This window comes from Rosa rugosa, chromosome 3, assembly GCF_958449725.1.
Source record: "Rosa rugosa chromosome 3, drRosRugo1.1, whole genome shotgun sequence".
Taxonomy (NCBI): domain Eukaryota; kingdom Viridiplantae; phylum Streptophyta; class Magnoliopsida; order Rosales; family Rosaceae; genus Rosa; species Rosa rugosa.
Window position 1 is genome coordinate 49,440,750 of NC_084822.1, and position 17,190 is coordinate 49,457,939.

General features: G+C 39.3%; 3 protein-coding genes across 3 annotated transcripts; 2 read left to right on the forward strand and 1 right to left on the reverse strand.

Annotated features, from left to right (window-relative positions):
• Nucleotides 1-486: 486 nt before the first annotated feature.
• LOC133738484 (topless-related protein 1-like) lies at nucleotides 487-7,529 on the forward strand. Its single transcript, XM_062166041.1, has 25 exons — nucleotides 487-622; nucleotides 1,264-1,390; nucleotides 1,504-1,683; nucleotides 1,774-1,887; nucleotides 1,986-2,144; nucleotides 2,307-2,490; nucleotides 2,583-2,712; nucleotides 2,816-2,886; nucleotides 2,960-3,110; nucleotides 3,188-3,297; nucleotides 3,396-3,465; nucleotides 3,541-3,614; nucleotides 3,703-3,798; nucleotides 3,895-3,990; nucleotides 4,096-4,223; nucleotides 4,310-4,544; nucleotides 4,629-4,784; nucleotides 5,055-5,204; nucleotides 5,495-5,605; nucleotides 5,744-5,923; nucleotides 6,012-6,140; nucleotides 6,230-6,325; nucleotides 6,405-6,593; nucleotides 6,848-7,014; nucleotides 7,167-7,529. Exons 2-25 carry the CDS (start codon nucleotides 1,290-1,292, stop codon nucleotides 7,363-7,365), a joined length of 3,276 nt encoding a protein of 1,091 aa, XP_062022025.1. The 5' UTR covers nucleotides 487-622; nucleotides 1,264-1,289; the 3' UTR covers nucleotides 7,366-7,529.
• A 2,671-nt stretch (nucleotides 7,530-10,200) lies between these two features.
• On the forward strand, nucleotides 10,201-12,162 carry LOC133738259 (uncharacterized). The gene is made up of 3 exons (XM_062165756.1): nucleotides 10,201-10,436; nucleotides 11,476-11,534; nucleotides 11,616-12,162. Exons 1-3 carry the CDS (start codon nucleotides 10,323-10,325, stop codon nucleotides 11,986-11,988), a joined length of 546 nt encoding a protein of 181 aa, XP_062021740.1. The 5' UTR covers nucleotides 10,201-10,322; the 3' UTR covers nucleotides 11,989-12,162.
• Nucleotides 12,163-12,677: 515 nt separating this feature from the next.
• On the reverse strand, nucleotides 12,678-13,378 carry LOC133737877 (protein TAPETUM DETERMINANT 1-like). Its single transcript, XM_062165355.1, has 2 exons — nucleotides 13,321-13,378; nucleotides 12,678-12,985 (listed from the first exon to the last, which is right to left on the reverse strand). Exons 1-2 carry the CDS (start codon nucleotides 13,376-13,378, stop codon nucleotides 12,678-12,680), a joined length of 366 nt encoding a protein of 121 aa, XP_062021339.1.
• Between the last annotated feature and the right edge of the window lie 3,812 nt (nucleotides 13,379-17,190).

Consider the following 17,190-nt stretch of genomic DNA (forward strand, 5'->3'; position numbering starts at 1 on the left):
TTTAAAATCTTATCCTGTGTAGGTGACCTGAATCTGACGCCGTGGAGGTGAACGTTAAACTGACACAAACGCACAATATGGTCCCATTTTTCACTACTAACCATTTTATATTTGAATAGATTTCAATTGCAATAAATAAATAATAATTGAGCCATAGGTTAAATTAATTCAAATTATGAACCAAAAACAAATCCTCAGAGGTTGAAAATCTTAGCTTTGTAAGCTTAAGAGGAGAGACTGAGCAGCACGCTCTCCATGTGAGAACGCAAGTAATAAACGCCTCTCCAACCGTCACTGTCTCCTTTTCAGAAACGGAAGACAGTTGTCAGGACAATAGCTTTCCTTCGTGGACCCACAAATGCTTGTCTCATATTGACAAAACTTATCAATAACCACACGTATTTATCATGATAAGGCATCGTGCTTATACCTCGTAGGTGCGTGCCGCCTCGTTATAAAGACCCCCCCCTCTGCTCAACAACCCTCACGAGTCCCATTAATAAAGAGAGGTCTCTGAGATTCAGAGAAAGCGAGAGAGAGAGAGAGAGAGAGAGAGAGAGAGAAGGAGAGAGAGTTCAGTGCTCTGTTCCATCACTTGCTCTGTTCTTCTCTGTTTTTGCAGGTAATCTTCTTGTGTTTTTTTTTTTTTTTACCTTTACCTCTGTAAAAAGGTTTTAGCTTTTGTTTCAGTTCCGCGTGCTTTCCCAAACCCACCTCCGTCTTTCTACCCTCTTAGAATTTTTCTGGGCTATCTCGACTTTACTATTCCTTGACTTCTTAGAACCCTAATTTTCTCAAACTCTTGCTCAAAGACCTCTGTTTTTGCAAAATTCCACACGTTTTTATGAAAAGTCGTTTTTGGAAGATGATCATAGACCACTGTGTTGTTTCCAATTTGATTACCAAAAGAGTTTTCTTTGCAATTCGTTTTGTTGACCAGAATTTTGGTGCATTTTTGTCCCTTTTTATTGATATGAATCACTGTGGCTTTGAATGAAATATCAATTTCATGGAGAGAGAAAATCTTTGTGAGGCCCTGTTTGGTTCTGATAAATAATCTACCTTGAACTGTTAACTAATTTTTTTTTTCAATTTTTTTCTTCCCTTTCTTGCTTGATCAGTTGTGGTGTTGTCATTATATCCACTAGAGCAAACAGACCCTCCAGTTGTTTGCATGCTCTTTCTTTTTATTTTGATGGAAGAATTTTTTTTTTCTCTCCATCTTTGTTTTTGGTGTTATTGTTCTCATTGATTCATCTGCAGGTTGAAGATAATAACAAGCTGTTCTAATGGCGACGCCATCGGCGACAACGACAACACTGACTAAAGACCTCACTTTCTTGATCATGCAATTCCTTGACGAGGACAAGTGGAAGGATACGCTTCATAAGTAATTACCAAACCCAACTCCCTTGTCTTTATCTTTGGATTTGTTATGCAGCTCAGGCTTTTTATGTAGAATTTGGGTTTTTAAACTTTTTATATTTTTGAATCCCCTAATAGGCTTCAGCAAGAATCAGGATACTTCTTCGACATGAAGTATTTCGAGGAATTATTGCTCGAGGGAAATTGGAATGAAGTCGAGAAGTATCTTTCCGGGTTCACTAAAGTGGATGACAACCGCTATTCGATGAAGATATTCTTCGAAATTCGTAAGCAGAAATACTTAGAAGCGCTGGATAGGTAAGCACTTGAATTTGATTAATTAATATTTCTCCTTTTTTATACTTTGTTATAACATTGTATCTAATGTAATTAACTGATATTAATCAGACATGATAGAGCTGCCGCAGTAGATATCCTAGTGAAGGATCTGAAAGTCTTTGCAGGTTTTAACGAAGACTTGTACAAGGAAATCACTCAGCTGCTCACTTTGAACAATTTTAGGTATATGTTATGAACATTTTTTTTGTTTTGTTTTGAAACTCTAGTTGCTTGTAGTGTTATTCCTAACCAGCATGGTGAATTTGATTGGGGTTATGCAGAGACAATGCTCAACTCTCTGCTTATGCAGATATAAGGACTGCAAGAGCAATTATGGCCCAAGAACTTAAGAAGCTTGTTGAGGCCAACCCTTCTTTCCGTGAAAAATTACAGTTCCCTAGCATTAAAAGTTCAAGGCTACGGACGCTTATTAACCAAAGGTTGATCCTTTATTCCTTCAAGTTTTTGAATTTGATTTTTATAGTGGCCACAAATAAGAAAAAAGTTCTTGTTTATATCAGAAAATTAGTTCAATTTTTCGATTGTTTACAATAATGCTCTTCTTTATGTTGCAAGAACTGATTTTAGAATCGATGTGACAGCTTAAATTGGCAGCATTCCCTTTGTACTAATCCTAAACAAAATCCGGAAATAAAAACCCTGTTTGTGGATCACACTTGTAGACATTCCAACGATCCATTTGCTCATTTAGCAGCAAATGGTCAGGCTCAACAGATGGGAGCAGTACAGAGAGCTGATGGCTTCATTCCTATCGGTGTAAATGGGGTACACTCATGAGTCATGACTTGATCTTTAATTTTGCTTAGGAGTGTTTCTTAAATGTTCAATCAGTGTTGCTTATATAAATTTCCTGTCAGTCCTTCCAACCCCCAATAGCACCAGTACCAATTCCACCTCCTTTGTCAACATGGACGTCCATACCCCCCAGTGTCAATCAGTTGGCAGCTTCTGCAGGAGGTATTGGTTTTGGCAGTCCAGCAAATCCAGGTAGTTTTATTTATAACTAGTTTTCACATATCTTTTTATGCCTTTCGGATCATGATCAATCTTTGATTTTCACTTCTAATAATATTTTTACTGTGTGATATAGCTTCATATTTGAACAGTCCAGCCAATCCTGAAGATTTGTTCAGAACACGGTTCCCTGGGGTTTCAGACAGGGTAAGCTCAAGTCCTACTACATGATGAGCACACATTTTGGAATTTGGAGCTGATTTATTTATGCAATCTGTAGGTTATGCTGCCAGGGGTTAATCCAGGCCACGTTCTAAGTCCAGCATTCAATGCAATTGATGAGTTTCCGAAGGCTGTTGCCCGGATACTGAATCAGGGCTCAGTTCCCACTAGCATGGACTTCCATCCTCTTCAACAGACTATACTTCTAGGTTGGTTTCTGTGAGATTTCCTTTCAAGAATTCTTCTGTATATAAGCTGTAAGCTGACTAGTTGTTTCCTGTACCAGTTGGAACTAGTATGGGGGATATAAGTGTCTGGGAAGTCAGTTCTAGGGAGAAGTTGGTATCAAGAAGCTTTCAGCCATGGGATATGGGGGCAAGTTCAATGATACTAAAGGTATGGTCCATTATCTGAATTACAAATTAAAGCCGGATCGCATTTTATGTCACTGGAGTCATCTGACTTCTTAATCGTTTTCAATTCATGAAATTCAGGCAACTTTAGTCAAGGATCCAAGTGTCTCAGTTAAGCGTGTACTATGGAGCCCTGATGGTTCTCTATTCGGTAAGTCTGAATATATAGGTTAAAATGATGACCTTTTTCGGGCTTATATTAAACAGCATTGTGTCTTTCAAACAGGAGTTGCATATTCTAAACACATGATGCAGTTATATGGTTATTTTGGTGGTGATGATGTTCGTCAGCATTTAGAGGTAGGTGCCTAGCTATTACTCTAATTTTTGCAGCACTTTAAGACTTAAGATTGTAAATTTCTTTTCTAATGCAATTATCATTTTCTAGATCGATGCTCATGTTGGTAGTGTAAATGATCTGGCGTTCTGCAACCCAACTAAGCAACCCTGTGTCATAACTTGCGGTGATGATAAGGCCATCAAGGTGGGGTTACCAAACAGTGGTTATAGAGTTAGCTGTAGAAAACATGAAACTTATCTATGATTTCTGAAACATATATACGATTTCTGTGATCTATAGGTCTGGGATGTGGCTACTGGATCAAAATTGTATACTTTTGAAGGTCATGAGGCTCCTGTTCATTCTGTGTGCCCTCATAGCAAAGAACATGTCCATGTGAGGACTTCACTTCATAACTTTTTTTGGTTGTCCTTTGTTTCCTTTCCATGGATGATTTGCTCTCTGTTTGCTTAATAATCTCCCTATGCTTCTATGTCTCAGTTTGTCTTTTCGACATCAGTAGATGGACAAATAAAAGCATGGTTATATGAAGTGGTGGGGCCCAGGGTTAATTACGATGCTCCCAGCCTCTCATGCACAACGATGGTTTATAGTGCAGATGGTAAAAGGTTGGTCTGTTATTCCTGTTCTAATGTTTCTGCAATCTATGTCTCTTATTTGGCAGCATGAAAATTCAATGTTAAACACAATGCAGGCTTTTTTCATGTGGGACGAGCAAAGATGGAGAATCTCATGTTGTTGAATGGAATGAAAATGAAGGCACAATAAAGAGGAATTACCAAGGATTTCAAAAACAATCTTTGGGTGTTGTTCAATTTGACACAACCAGGAATAAGTATCTAGCAGTTGGTGACGACTATGCAATCAAAGTTTGGGATATGGATAATATCAATCTTTTGGCTACTATTGATGCTGAAGGAGGTCTACCAGTAAGTTTTCCTTCAAGTATTCACGGATTATGTTTGCTTCTGTTCCACTCTGCTGTATTTATACATTAACTTTTCCTTTTGCAGGCAACCCCTCGTATCCGCTTCAACAAGGAAGGATCTTTGTTAGCTGTTTCTGCAAATGACAACAGAATCAAAGTTTTGGCTACAACAGATGGTCTCCGATTGATGCGCAATTATGAAAGTCTCTCGCTTATTGCCTCTAGAAATGCACCAGAAAAGGTCAGTTCAGTTCCCTGAATAGAATCGCCTCTTTTCCCAAGTTATTTGCAAGAGGCCACTTCCAAGCATCGAGAGTGGTCAGTGCATATAAAGGATTCATGTGCAAAGCTGTTTCCTTCATTCTTCTCAATTCTAAATAGTTTTCTTACTTTTGCTACTTCTCATTCAATTCAATTAGGAAGTAAGTGGCTTTACTACATATTTATATCTGTATATAACTAAATATTCATATATCATAAGTTGTACTGAGTAATTGAGCATTCTTGACAGAATGGTAGCACCAGAAGCATGGAGGATAATAAGAAACCAAAGTTAACTGAAGAGCTCAAACCTGCAAAGATCTGGAAGCCCACTGAGATTAGTGAAACTGCTCGGCTTCGGTCTCTAAGGCTCTCGACAACTAAAGTTAAAACAGACAAGGTTGGATTTCTTATCCGTATCGAATAGCATCAGGGACACACAATTACTCTTCATCCTTGTCACAGATAAGAGGGCATTAGTGTAGTACTTCTCCTTATAAACGATAGTCCTGTGTGCCAAACTTTTCTCTGTTTCATTAATTATGCACACTGCCCGTATTTTTTAGTGTTGATGTTAAGTGCCTTTGCGACACTGATATATCCAGAAAGAGAGGAGAATGTATTTTTTAACAGTGTACTGTCAGTAGAATAAAGAAAGAAACTTACTGACTTCTCCTGTTACTGTTGCAGATCTCAAGGTTGGTTTACACTAATTCAGGTAATGCCATTCTGGCATTATCATCAAATGGAACCCATCTACTGTGGAGGTGGCCACAAGCTGACCGTAGTACGATTGGAAAGGTATGAAATCTCAATATGTTCTAATCCTGTAACTTACTGAAAAAGTGAAAGATTTTGACTCACCCAGTTTCAATCTGCATCTTCTCTTTTAATTAAAATCTAAAGTGATGCTTATTGCTATAAATTTTTGTCATCTAGGCAACAACCAATGTTACCCCAAAATTCGTGGAACAAGCTTCAGGCATCCTGATGATCAATGATCTTACTGGTGCTAAACCTGAAGATGCAATACCTTGCTTCGCTTTGTCCAAGAATGATTCGTATGTCATGTCAGCCTCGGGAGGGAAGATATCGTTGTTCAACCTAATGACATTCAAGGTCAACAATCTTTTATATGTTTGTATTAATCATGCAGCCAATAAAGCTCCTTATTTTTAGTTTTATAAGAGTACTTGTTTAACTGCAGACGATGACAAATTTCATGTCGCCACCACCTGTGGTAACATGTGTTGCTTTCCACCCTGAAGACAATAATATAGTTGCTGTTGGATTTGATGATTCGACTATTCACATATACAATGTCCGTATCGATGAGGTATGCTGTTTCATACTGCGGAGTGCTGATTGTTGCATGCATACTTAAAGAGATGTTTAACTAGGTGGCCACTTTTTTCCTGCTCTTAGGTTAGGATAAAGCTCAAGGGTCACTCTAAGAGAGTCACAGGCCTTGCGTTCTCTCAACTTCTGAAGACACTTGTTTCTTCTGGAGCAGATGCTCAGGTTTGTGTTGACAAGTCAGAAAAACTGTAACTCTCATTTATGAATAAACATCTGATAAAATTTGGTGTTCTTTCACCAGATAGTTGTGTGGAGCTCTGATAAGTGGGAAAGGCAGAAGAACAGTTTCTTGCAGGTTCCAGCTTGGACAACACCCACAGCACTGTTTGGAACTCATCTTCAGTATCAGAAGGATCAGAATCACTTCCTCGTTGTACACGAGACTCAACTTGCTGTATACGAAACCTTGAGGCTTGAATGCCAGAAGAAGGTACTTGAAGCTATTTTTTGTTTTCTACCCTCTAATTATCTGATTCCATTTCTGGTGGGTGTACTCTAATTGATGACAAATGACAACTAACTACTTGAATGCTTTGACAAGAGCACTCCTAGTACCATGATAGAGTGCACTGTGATCTGTAACATGCTTGGAATAACAGCAATAATGGAGAAACGGCTATGAAGAAGTTGAATCAGCTCTCCTCTCTTTTCAAATCATAACATGCTTTCTGTTTCATGTTTCAGTGGGTAGTAGGAGAATCTTCAGCACCAATCTCCTATGCAACATTCTCTTGTGATAGCCAGTTAGTCTACGCGAGCTTTCTTGATGGAACTGTGCGCGTGTTTGCAGCATCGAATCTTCAAATGCAATGCCAGATTAACCCCTATGCTTATCTTCCGCCTAATGTCAGGTGATTAATCATTTCATTGATTTCAATGAGCTTGCACTCTCCTACATGAGAATATGACATATTCTGTTGACTGTCAAACTGTTGTGACTCCGACTGACTGACTGAGTAATGATTCCTAATCTTGATTGCTGTTGTTTTTTTTCCCGGTGCAGCTCTGCAACATACCCCCTAGTGATAGCTGCGAATCCACACGAGCCGAACCAGTTTGCAGTGGGACTAACAGATGGTGCAGTTGTCATGTTTGAACCACTTGAGTCTGGAGACAAATGGGGTGTGCCGCCACCAGCAGACAATGGTTGCTTCCATGCTTCAACTTCTGCCAATGGTTCCAGTTTAGAACTCCAGAGCTGATGAGGCCTAGTTGGAACCTGGGATACACAGTGTCAGTAGATTAATAATCAGAGCATTAGAGCCTAGTGTTCTCTTCTTTTTGGCAATTTTGCCAATTTGTATGTCCAGCAGCAATGGGCTCAGACCTTATGCTAATTTTCAATAAATCCGTCTTTTTTGAATAATTGCTAAGATGGATGGAAACTTTTTCCTTCTTCTCTTTTCCCCAGCTCAGGGTTGAGAACAAGTAATACACCAGAAAGGTAATGTGCTAAAAAATAGGCCAGCTGCTCACAGGAAGCACTTTTCCTCTTGGAAAAATGTTTTCCTTCTTCTATAAGCCCAAGTCCTTATTATCCGAAAAAACAAAGAAGAAGCCCAAGTCCTTAACATGGTTCTTGAAACCGCTTCTTACAAAAGCACTGCTGAATGGACTAGATCTAAACAAATAGGGGTTTTGTCCATTTACCCCATTTCTAGGGATTTTTTTCTCACTTACCCCATTAAGTTTTTTTAATTGTCTTTTACCCAATACACTCTAAGGGAGTCTTCCCTAATACCCCATTAAGATTTTTTTTTGTTTTTAATTTTTTTTTAATACCATTTTACCCCTCACCCCTTTGTTACTTAGAGAGAGAGATAGAGAAAATGGAAGAGAGAGAAACCATAGGAGACTTCGCCGGAATCCGGTCACCGGCTGCCGCCCACCGGAATTTGCTGAAAATCTCACCGGAAAGTTTTTTTGCCCCCAATAGACATCTATTGCCCCCTAATAGACGTCTATTGGCCCCCAATAGACGACTATCAGCCATGTATTGCCCCCCAGTAGACGTCTATTGCCCCCCCAATAGTCTATTGCCCTAATAGTCTATTGCCCCAATAGTCTATTGCCCCTCAATAGATGTCTATTGCCTCCCAATAGAGGGACAATAAGCTTCTATTGCCCCCCAATAGACGTTTATTGCCCCTCAATAGAACTTTCGGTCGTCGGAATGAGAATTAATCTTCCTTGAATTAAACAAATAAAACTTTGATTAAAGAAAAAAAACGAGGAGATTACATCAATTCAAAAAGTCTATTGCCCCCCAATAAACATTTAATAGACCTTTATTTGCCCCAATAGAACTTTTTTTCTTCTTCTTTTTTTTGTTTCATTTTTCTTTCCTTCTGGACTTTCGTCCCCCATTTTACCAAAAAATAAATAAAAAAATCCAAGCACCCAGAAATTTATATGGATAGAGAGATGAAAAGCGAGAAAGTGCTTTTTTGAAAATCAAAAGTAAATAAGCAGTTTGGGAAGAAGAGAGGAGAAAAAGGCAACAGCTCCGAAACCAGTGGCCGGAGCAACGCTCCCAGTCGCAATCCAACTCCTCCACTCTTCTTCTTCTTCTTCTTCTTCCTGACGCAACAATCCCAGTCACTGCTTCACTCAGTGTTATACACACAACACAAGTCAATCCACACAGCTCCGGTGAGCCACTGGCTCACACAGCCAAGCCAACCACGCAGATTGCAAAATCAAAACGTAGCGTTTCAAGCATCAAATCACTTGGTTCGCAATGACGAACGAACCAGAAAAAAAATGAAAGCAGCAAAACAAATCCAACTCGAAGCGTACTCGGCTTTCTGGTCGTCCTTCTCGTCCTTACTCGGATCGGGGCTCCGGCTCCGATCAGACTCTGTATAAAAAACAGAACGACGTCGCAAAAGAAGGAGTGAGAGAGAGGCTTTCTGATCGTCCATCTAGAGATTCGAGCTGATGATTTTGATTCCGGCAGAAAAGGAACCTTTTCCGTTGGATTCATCTCTCCGCCGTCAACGACTGTGGAAGAAGCACCTGCCGCCGGTTCATCTCGCTCCCGTGTCTTCTTCGATTTCGGAGAAGCCTTAGGGTTATTCTTCCGCGGCGTCACCATTGAAATTTCAGAGAGAGAAATTACAGGAGGAATTTGAGAGAGAGAGAGAGAGAGAGACAGAGAGACAGATCTGCGGAGGGATGAGAGAGATAGAGAGTGGCCTGATGTAATTCTTTAATTGGGTTTAGGGTAAAATGGTCATTTGTTGTTAAATTGTGTATGTGGGAATAAAAATCTGTTGTTGAGGTAAGTGAGATAATTTTTGCTCATTTTGGTGTTTTGGGTCAAGGACCCAAACAAATAAAAGTTAAGACTTGCTTCTATTCCAAAAAAAAAAAAAAAAAGTAAAGACTTGCTCATAGTTTACTTTTAGATTTATCGTGATGGTTTCAAATTTTTTTGGCTAACTTTTTGTATTTTTCAGATTGACATGATCGCCTAATTCCCGCATAACCAACTTAGGCGACTATTGACTAATCGGGACACTTGGTCATTGCGTAGGCCGATTTTTAGAACATTCAAAGATCACTTTTAAATTCTATGTACGAACGTATCTAATATGCAAAAAATGTCTTTGCTATAGATTAAGTAAAACAATAGAATAAAAATGGTAGATTTTATCATTTAACAAGATTTATAGAAATTAGAATTGCTTCAATAAAAGAGTTTTAGTATTACTAATTATTTTATATTTTATGATTATTATATTTTTTATATGAGAAGTTCAATTTTTCACAAGTTTATGAACAACTCTTCATTCGTCATTGTCTTGTTGGACCAGGACCAAAAGACTGTCTTGTGTTGGATAAAAAGAGCAAAGCCCAAATTAACGGACAAGTCAATCTACGAAAACGACAACTAAATCACTGCTTTTCTCTAACACTGTTATATCAGATTTAGCCAGCTGTACTTTTCCACATATCCAACGGCACACAGCACGTCTGTGATTTTTCACCCGGTCACGTTATCTCTCTTTTGTTTTAGAAATCAGGTCCTAGTCCTCTAGTGGCTACGATAGCGTCAAATTTCCTCTCGTACAATATCCTCAAAAACCCTAAAGCTTAAGCCCCCAATTCCCAAAACCCTAACCCTCTCTCTCTCTCTCTAGAATTTGTTTTGGGTATGGAGATGGAGAGCTTCTGCTCCAATGGGTTTGTTCTGAATGAGTTGCTCTGCTCTGTTGGGCAGGTTCTGGTGGCTGAGGCTGCCAAGTCTATTGCTTTCTCTTTCTTGCTGGTATGCTCTCTTTTACTCCACCTTGCTAAATTTTGCCTAACTTTAGTTGTTGTAATTAGTTTGAAATAGTTTGTGTTTATCTGTTTTAATTTTTTTGGTTCTGAGCTATCAGGTTTTTGTATTTGCCAGTTTCATTGTGCTTAGTTTTCTGCATTGGGTTTCTACATTGGGGGTTTTTGCTATTTTGTGCTTAAAGAATTTGGGTGTTTTTTTTTTTTTTTTTTGGTTTTTCAGTGTGGCTTAGGCTTGGTATGTTTGTTAGATTATTTTGCTTTGTATGATTTTTCTTTTTCTCTTAAGTTATATGGATTTGTCGAGATGAGTTTTGAGTTTCCAATTTTCTGGATATATTAGAAAATTTGAGGCTACTGTTTCTCAACCTCTTGATAATAATTCGATTTATGGTTCACCTTTGAAACTTGAACTAGGCTAGGCTACTAACTTGAGAAGAAAACACAGAGGCCAGAAGAATATCTGGATTAAGAGAAGAGAACGTTAAGCCAATATGCCAATTTTAAAGGTTGATTATGCATCTCCCCTGGATGTGGACCTTGTTAAATTATATAGATTGTTGCTTTTTTGATCGAATTTTCAAAGTCAGCTTTCTGGCCAGAGCCATGGTCTTGAAAGATAGAGTATTGTTGAGGTCAGTTTTAGGCTCATACCAAAGAGAAGAAGAGAACTTAGTGAAGATGAGTAGTGTCTGTCCTGTCTTTCTCAATTCTCACAATCCTCCTTCCCTTACCAACCTCAACAATAGTTAGGGGCAATGCTTTATCTTATATGCAATTATTGTTGTTGGAAATTAGCTTCATGCTGTTGTATAATTAAAACTTCAAAACCACTGGTGGCATGCTATATCTCTTCTCTTTGTTGAAAACAGAGCAGTTATCCTCTTTCTCTATGTGAGTCTGTCTGGCCTGATTTTAGGAAGCTCTGTAATGATACATTAGGTTCAATCAGTTGCTCTTTTACCTTCTCTTGGTAAGGAAACTACTTGTATCTTCTTATTCACCATGAGTTGCATTTGTTTTTTCAGATGGGATCTCTACCTAACAGCGCCTCTGTTTTGCCCAAAGAACCTTACACAGTCACAGGGTTAGTAGTGTCGCTTCTGTTTCTGCTTAATGTTTTTTTTCTTCTAGGGGCAATTGCATTAACTAAAATTTTTGTCTGCAGGTTCCCTATCACTGATCTTTATGCTGTGACGAAACCTGGTTCTGAGAACAAAGATGCAAGTGAAACTGAGGACGATGAAGACGGTGATGAGGAGGGTGGTGAGGACCAGGATGATGAAGCAGGAGATGAGGAGGACGCCTCCGGGGACGAAGTTGAGGGCAAAGGAGATCCAGAAGATGTGCCTGCGGCCAATGGTGATGGTGCCAGCGAAGAGGAAGACGATGATGATGAGGAGGAGAAGGAAGACGACGACGATGACGATGACGACGGTGACGACGATGGGGATGAAGAGACGGAAGATGATGAAGAGGATGAGGAAGATGAGGAGGACGAGGATGACATACCCCAGCCACCTGCCAAGAGGAGAAAATGAAATGTTCTGTACTATCTGTTTTATTTTTCAGCTGTTTTTCCTTGTTGGGAATTTCAGGTAGTAGGAGTGAGTATTTAGGTGGTCTGTCCACATATGGTAGAAATATTCAGAGTACTTGTGAACAAGCTGTCAATTTTCCTAAATCTACACCTTTTAATAATTATTTTTCCGTCAGTCTCTATCGCTCTTTGAATGTCTCTAAACTCTTGATGTCTTAGCAAGTTAATATATTGATTAGATTGTTTGAGAAAAGCAAGTATTGAACTATTCATAGACTTGACGTAGACTAGTTCGATAAAGAAATAGAGTAGTTTTAAATTAGCACTAATGCATGAAGTTAGTCTCTCCCATTCTGGCTTGAGTATTAGTGACAATCATTTATCGATTGATTAAAAAAAAAAAATTAGTCTCTCTCTCTCGATCATATTAATCTACATGATGTATCGGTACCGTAACTGAACATCTCGTGTTAGACAATCTCATGATTCTCATCTATACAAGAATTTTAATTCGAGTCTTAATATTGTGGGCGGAAATACCACTATATCACTGGTTAGTAAAAAGACACCGGAGGTTGATATATGTTTCTTGGCATTCAAATCAGAGCTCATATTATTTGGTGCAGAAAAGCGAATCTGCATGTATTACATTGAACTGAAATTCCAAGCTACTAGCTTAGCAGCCCACTGTCAGCAACCTACACCAACTGAATCCTCAGGCCAGAAAACGATAGGAGGATCCCAAGCATAAGAGAAATACACAGAACTACCCGCCGGCAGTTCATTGCCATTGATGAGGAGGCACGTATCGCCATCTTTGGATAGGATTGAAGGACTCACAGGCTCCGCAGTCCGAAACCCCTGGCACGTCAGTTTTATGAGCTTTTGAGTGCATGGGCAGTTGTTGGTCACAGTTACGTTCCATTCGGGTTGGCCTTGTACCTCTCTTCCACTTCTGGCAGTTAAAATGTTGATCTTGTCCAAGCAAGCACAATACCCTGCAACGTTAATAAATGAAATATATGAAACCAATTGAATGAAAAATGCCTCCGGATCCTCATGGGTTACTAAACTAATTATTTTGGTTTTCGCACTCAAACAATTCAACCACCGCCCAAAGTCCATAAAAATTTCTCAAACACTTGCTTAGGAGTACTGGAGTCCAACATGACCCGATTTTTAAGGTTTAAGGGCCATGTATGTATTTTGGGTCTAGGATCTAAGAATTACGTTAGAAATTCTTAAATAAAATCATTTTGGTCATGAACACAAGATCAAAACATCAACAAAGAGAGAATGAAAGATGATATATAACTTGGCGCAACTACTTTACCTTTGCTAATCAGACTCAAAAGAATAATGACAATGAACGACTTAAACATGGAGGCCATTCTGAAGATCTTGAAGTTGAGTGAGAGAGCTGGACAGATGGATATGCTGTGCTATTGTCCTATTGTGTTATATATAGTCTCTGCGAAATCGATAGCTTTGGATCAGCTGTGAAAATGCATCTTTTCAGATTTGATTTCTTGAATTGGTTATGACTTGCCAAAAAAGAATGGATTTGTTTTCATGGACATTAATTAAGGTAGCCAAAACGCAAGTGTGTTGACTCGGTTGAACAAACCATTGAATACCAAAAAAGAAATGAATCTAATTTTCATTTTTTACCCAAAAGGGTCTTTCTAAATGTACCCGGCAAATTTCTAAGTAGACCCAGCAAATCAATTTTGTATGAAAAAACATTTATATCCTCATACGAAATGACAATAATAGTCATGGTAAATAAAAATAACAACAAAAGAAACCAAAAAGTTTACAACTCTTTTTTGTATTTGTACCCAGCAGTTCAGTTGTACCCAGCATTTCATTGTGTTTACGTTGTCAGGTTGTTTCTTCGAGCAAAACCTTAAACCCAAATTTCACTTTCCTTCCTTTATAATTGGTTCAAGGGTTTAATACGCATGATATTGACCAAGTTGTGACTGCAATTATGATTTAGGAGGCGTCAAATAAGGTTTGTGTATTTTGTTTATCATAGAACCGAAAAAAAAAAAATTTACTGCAGTTTATCGCACTTCAATCGGTCAAGAAAAGTCGAAAGTCATTAGAATATTCGGTAGGAAACCACCGAACCAAGTAGAAAAGTTCGGCGGATAACCACCAAAATTTAGCAAAATATTCGGAACACAACCACCGAACATGATTGCTATATTCGGCCAACAACCACCGAATATCAGTACAAGATGGAGATATTCTTGAGTTTGAGATTGCGCTTCTTTTCCTCGACTAGGCACCGAGTCTTTCCTCTATAATGATGCTTTGCACGAGTTCCTCTCAATTGGGGAACGAACTTGGCGCGACCCTCATTGATGCCGAGATAATCAGGGTTTTGTTGGGTGTGAGTTTTGAGCGTGAGATTTGCTGGGTGTGAGTTAAAAATAAGGGTATTGTTGGAAAAGTTGCTGGTGTTGAAGGAAATCGACTTTGTGTGCCTTATCAAACTAGGAGTAGTTCCATGATTGTAATAGGAGAGAATGTTCTAGAATTCCTAGTCCTATTCGGAATAATTTTCCTTGTATCATTAGAACATGTACTTTGTAATCCCTATATATAGGGCTCCTATTCTCAATAATGAAACACACAATTCTCTCATCAATCTCTCTCAAATTCTCTCATTTTAAAACACGTTATCAGCACGAGTCCTAACCACAAAAACCAAAAACCAAAAACCAAAAACCAAAAACCAAAAACCAAAAACCAAAAACCAAAAACCAAAAACCAAAAACCAAAAACCAAAAACCTGAAAATCTTCTTAACTACCGCAACCACCTAGCCCACGCCCCACGCTAGCCGCTCCACCACCTTTGAAACTCACCACCGCTGCCCTCCTGCAGCATCGCCGCACGCCCGCTGCCCCTACAGCACTGCTGCACGCCCGTTGCATCCTTCTCCTCCTACTTTCTCCTCTAGTCCCTGTGCACATCAGTCTGTTTGAAAGCCCAGAAACGTCTAGCTTGGAACCTCTGATCAAAATCCTTTCTTCATCAAAGTTGTTCGTCTCTGTCTCTTCTATCTGACCTCCAAATTTCAGCCCTATTGGAGTTGTTTTGAGACCTGTACATCAATCGAAGTGGAAGCTATTCAGAAGAGAATCTGCTCCAAATTTCAACAAGTTTTTTCAAACCGACGTTGCAACCCTGCACATCTCGGCCACACAGCAGGAATTGAAAGATAGTTTGCAATCCCCGACCCAGGATCGATAGCACGCCTACAATCCTACACGCTTGCATCAACACGCGCGTGTATTGAGAGTTTCAAGTTACAAAATTCATGAGTAAGTTTTCACAAGTAAGTTGTTCCCGTTTTTGAAATTTAAAATTATTTTTCTTCAGGGACTTACAAAATCCCTTCTTCTACATCCCACCTTTCTTATAACGTGGGTTCGATTCTTGAAAGCGGAATCGTGGGGATTCACGCTATATACGAACTAAGAGCGTTCGTGATCTTCGGACTAAGAGCGTCCGTGAGCATCGATTTTTACGAACTAAGAGCGTTCGTAGGCTATGGACTAAGAGCGTTCGTAAGCATAAAAATTTGACCATATAAACGTCATTGGTTTCAATCAAAATCCAAAATTTCGAAACTATCAACAAAGACAGTGGTTATAACTCTTTCTCACTAGGCGTACTCAAAAGTAATTGTGATGTCTAGGAAAGGTTTGAACTGAGAGAACGGTTTTAAAAGTGATCAACGCTCCACCAAAATCTCGCCTTACCTTACCTGGTCACAACCAAATTGGAATTACCAAACGGATTGAGTAACTACTACTTGTCTAAGCTTGATTATCCTTTTTGGATTAAATTTAGAAACTTTGACGTAATCATTGACTTTCATTGAAATAAAGTGTCGATTTTGATTCAAACTTTATTCATTCAAGTATGTTTCCCGGAGAGCTAGAATGCCTCATGGATAGTGCTACTACGCACACCATACTTCGAAATAGGCAGTTATTTCTTGAGATGACGCCTACTCGATCTTCAGTGACTACGATGGCAGGGTCATCTAAATTGATTCATGGTCGAGGACCAGCTCAATTCTTGTTGCCACATGGCACAATCATTAATGTCACTGAAGCTCTTTACGCTCCTAGGGCCGAAAGAACCCTTTTGAGCTTCAAAGATATAAGAGCCAATGGTTTTCATGTGGAAACACATTGTGAGAATGGACAAGAGTTCCTTTGCATCACCTCTAATGACTACGGACATAAAAGAGTCTTAGAGAAACTTATGTGTCGATCTAGTGGGTTGTATGCAACCACTATTCGAGTAATTGAATCCAATCATGTTATGAGAGATGATTTATGGGATTCTGACATATATAGGCTTTGGCATGACTGTCTGGGACACCCAGGTCATGATATGATGATCCGTATATTAAAGACTTCACACGGACATCCATTCTTCAGAATGAAGAGAAGTTAGAACCAAAAATTGGTTCGAGGACATGCACCTGCGCCTCACGGCTCCAAGACTGTGCAAGACCGGCCACTTAGGACCGGCGCCGTCTACCCCCTACGGCAACAACATGGCTTTGACGCCATGGACCATTCTTTGACTCCTCCTTTTACTTCTAAAGTCAATTGTGACTTCATGGCTCAACCAAAATCCTCATTGGTTGTTTCCAAAGCCCATCATTCGTTCTGCAAAGCCTGCTCTTTAGCAAAATTAAGATCGAGACCATCCTATGCAAAGGACACTAAAGAAAATATACCATTCTTGCAACGAATCCAAGGTGATATTTGTGGACCTATTCAACCACCTTGCGGACCATTTCGATATTTTATGGTGTTGGTTGATGCATCGACACACTGGTCACATGTTATGCTATTGTCCACATGGAACGCTGCATTTGCTAAACTCCTCGCCCAAATTATTAAGTTAAGGGCTCACCACCCTGATCATCCTATTAAGTCTATAAGATTAGACAACGCTGGGGAGTTTACATAAATTTTTTTTGATGATTATTGCATGTCCATTGGGGTTGACGTTGAACATCATGTTCCTCATGTTCACACCCAAAATGGTCTCGCAAAAGCCGCCATTAAATGACTACAAATGGTTTCTAGAGCATTGGTAATGCGCACCAATCTCCCTATTTCTGCTTGGGGCTATGCAATATTGCATGCAGCTGTGCTTATTCG

Coding starts and splice junctions, on each gene's coding strand:
- LOC133738484 (XM_062166041.1), top strand. CDS start 1,290: ATGGCGACGCCATCGGCGACAACGACAACACTGACTAAAGACCTCACT. Junction 1,888..1,985: donor CTCACTTTGAACAATTTTAG/GTATATGTTATG, acceptor GGGGTTATGCAG/AGACAATGCTCAACTCTCTG. Junction 2,145..2,306: donor CGGACGCTTATTAACCAAAG/GTTGATCCTTTA, acceptor TCGATGTGACAG/CTTAAATTGGCAGCATTCCC.
- LOC133737877 (XM_062165355.1), bottom strand. CDS start 13,378: ATGGCCTCCATGTTTAAGTCGTTCATTGTCATTATTCTTTTGAGTCTG. Junction 12,986..13,320: donor TTTGAGTCTGATTAGCAAAG/GTAAAGTAGTTG, acceptor TTAACGTTGCAG/GGTATTGTGCTTGCTTGGAC.
- LOC133738259 (XM_062165756.1), top strand. CDS start 10,323: ATGGAGATGGAGAGCTTCTGCTCCAATGGGTTTGTTCTGAATGAGTTG. Junction 10,437..11,475: donor TTGCTTTCTCTTTCTTGCTG/GTATGCTCTCTT, acceptor TTGTTTTTTCAG/ATGGGATCTCTACCTAACAG. Junction 11,535..11,615: donor GAACCTTACACAGTCACAGG/GTTAGTAGTGTC, acceptor TTTTGTCTGCAG/GTTCCCTATCACTGATCTTT.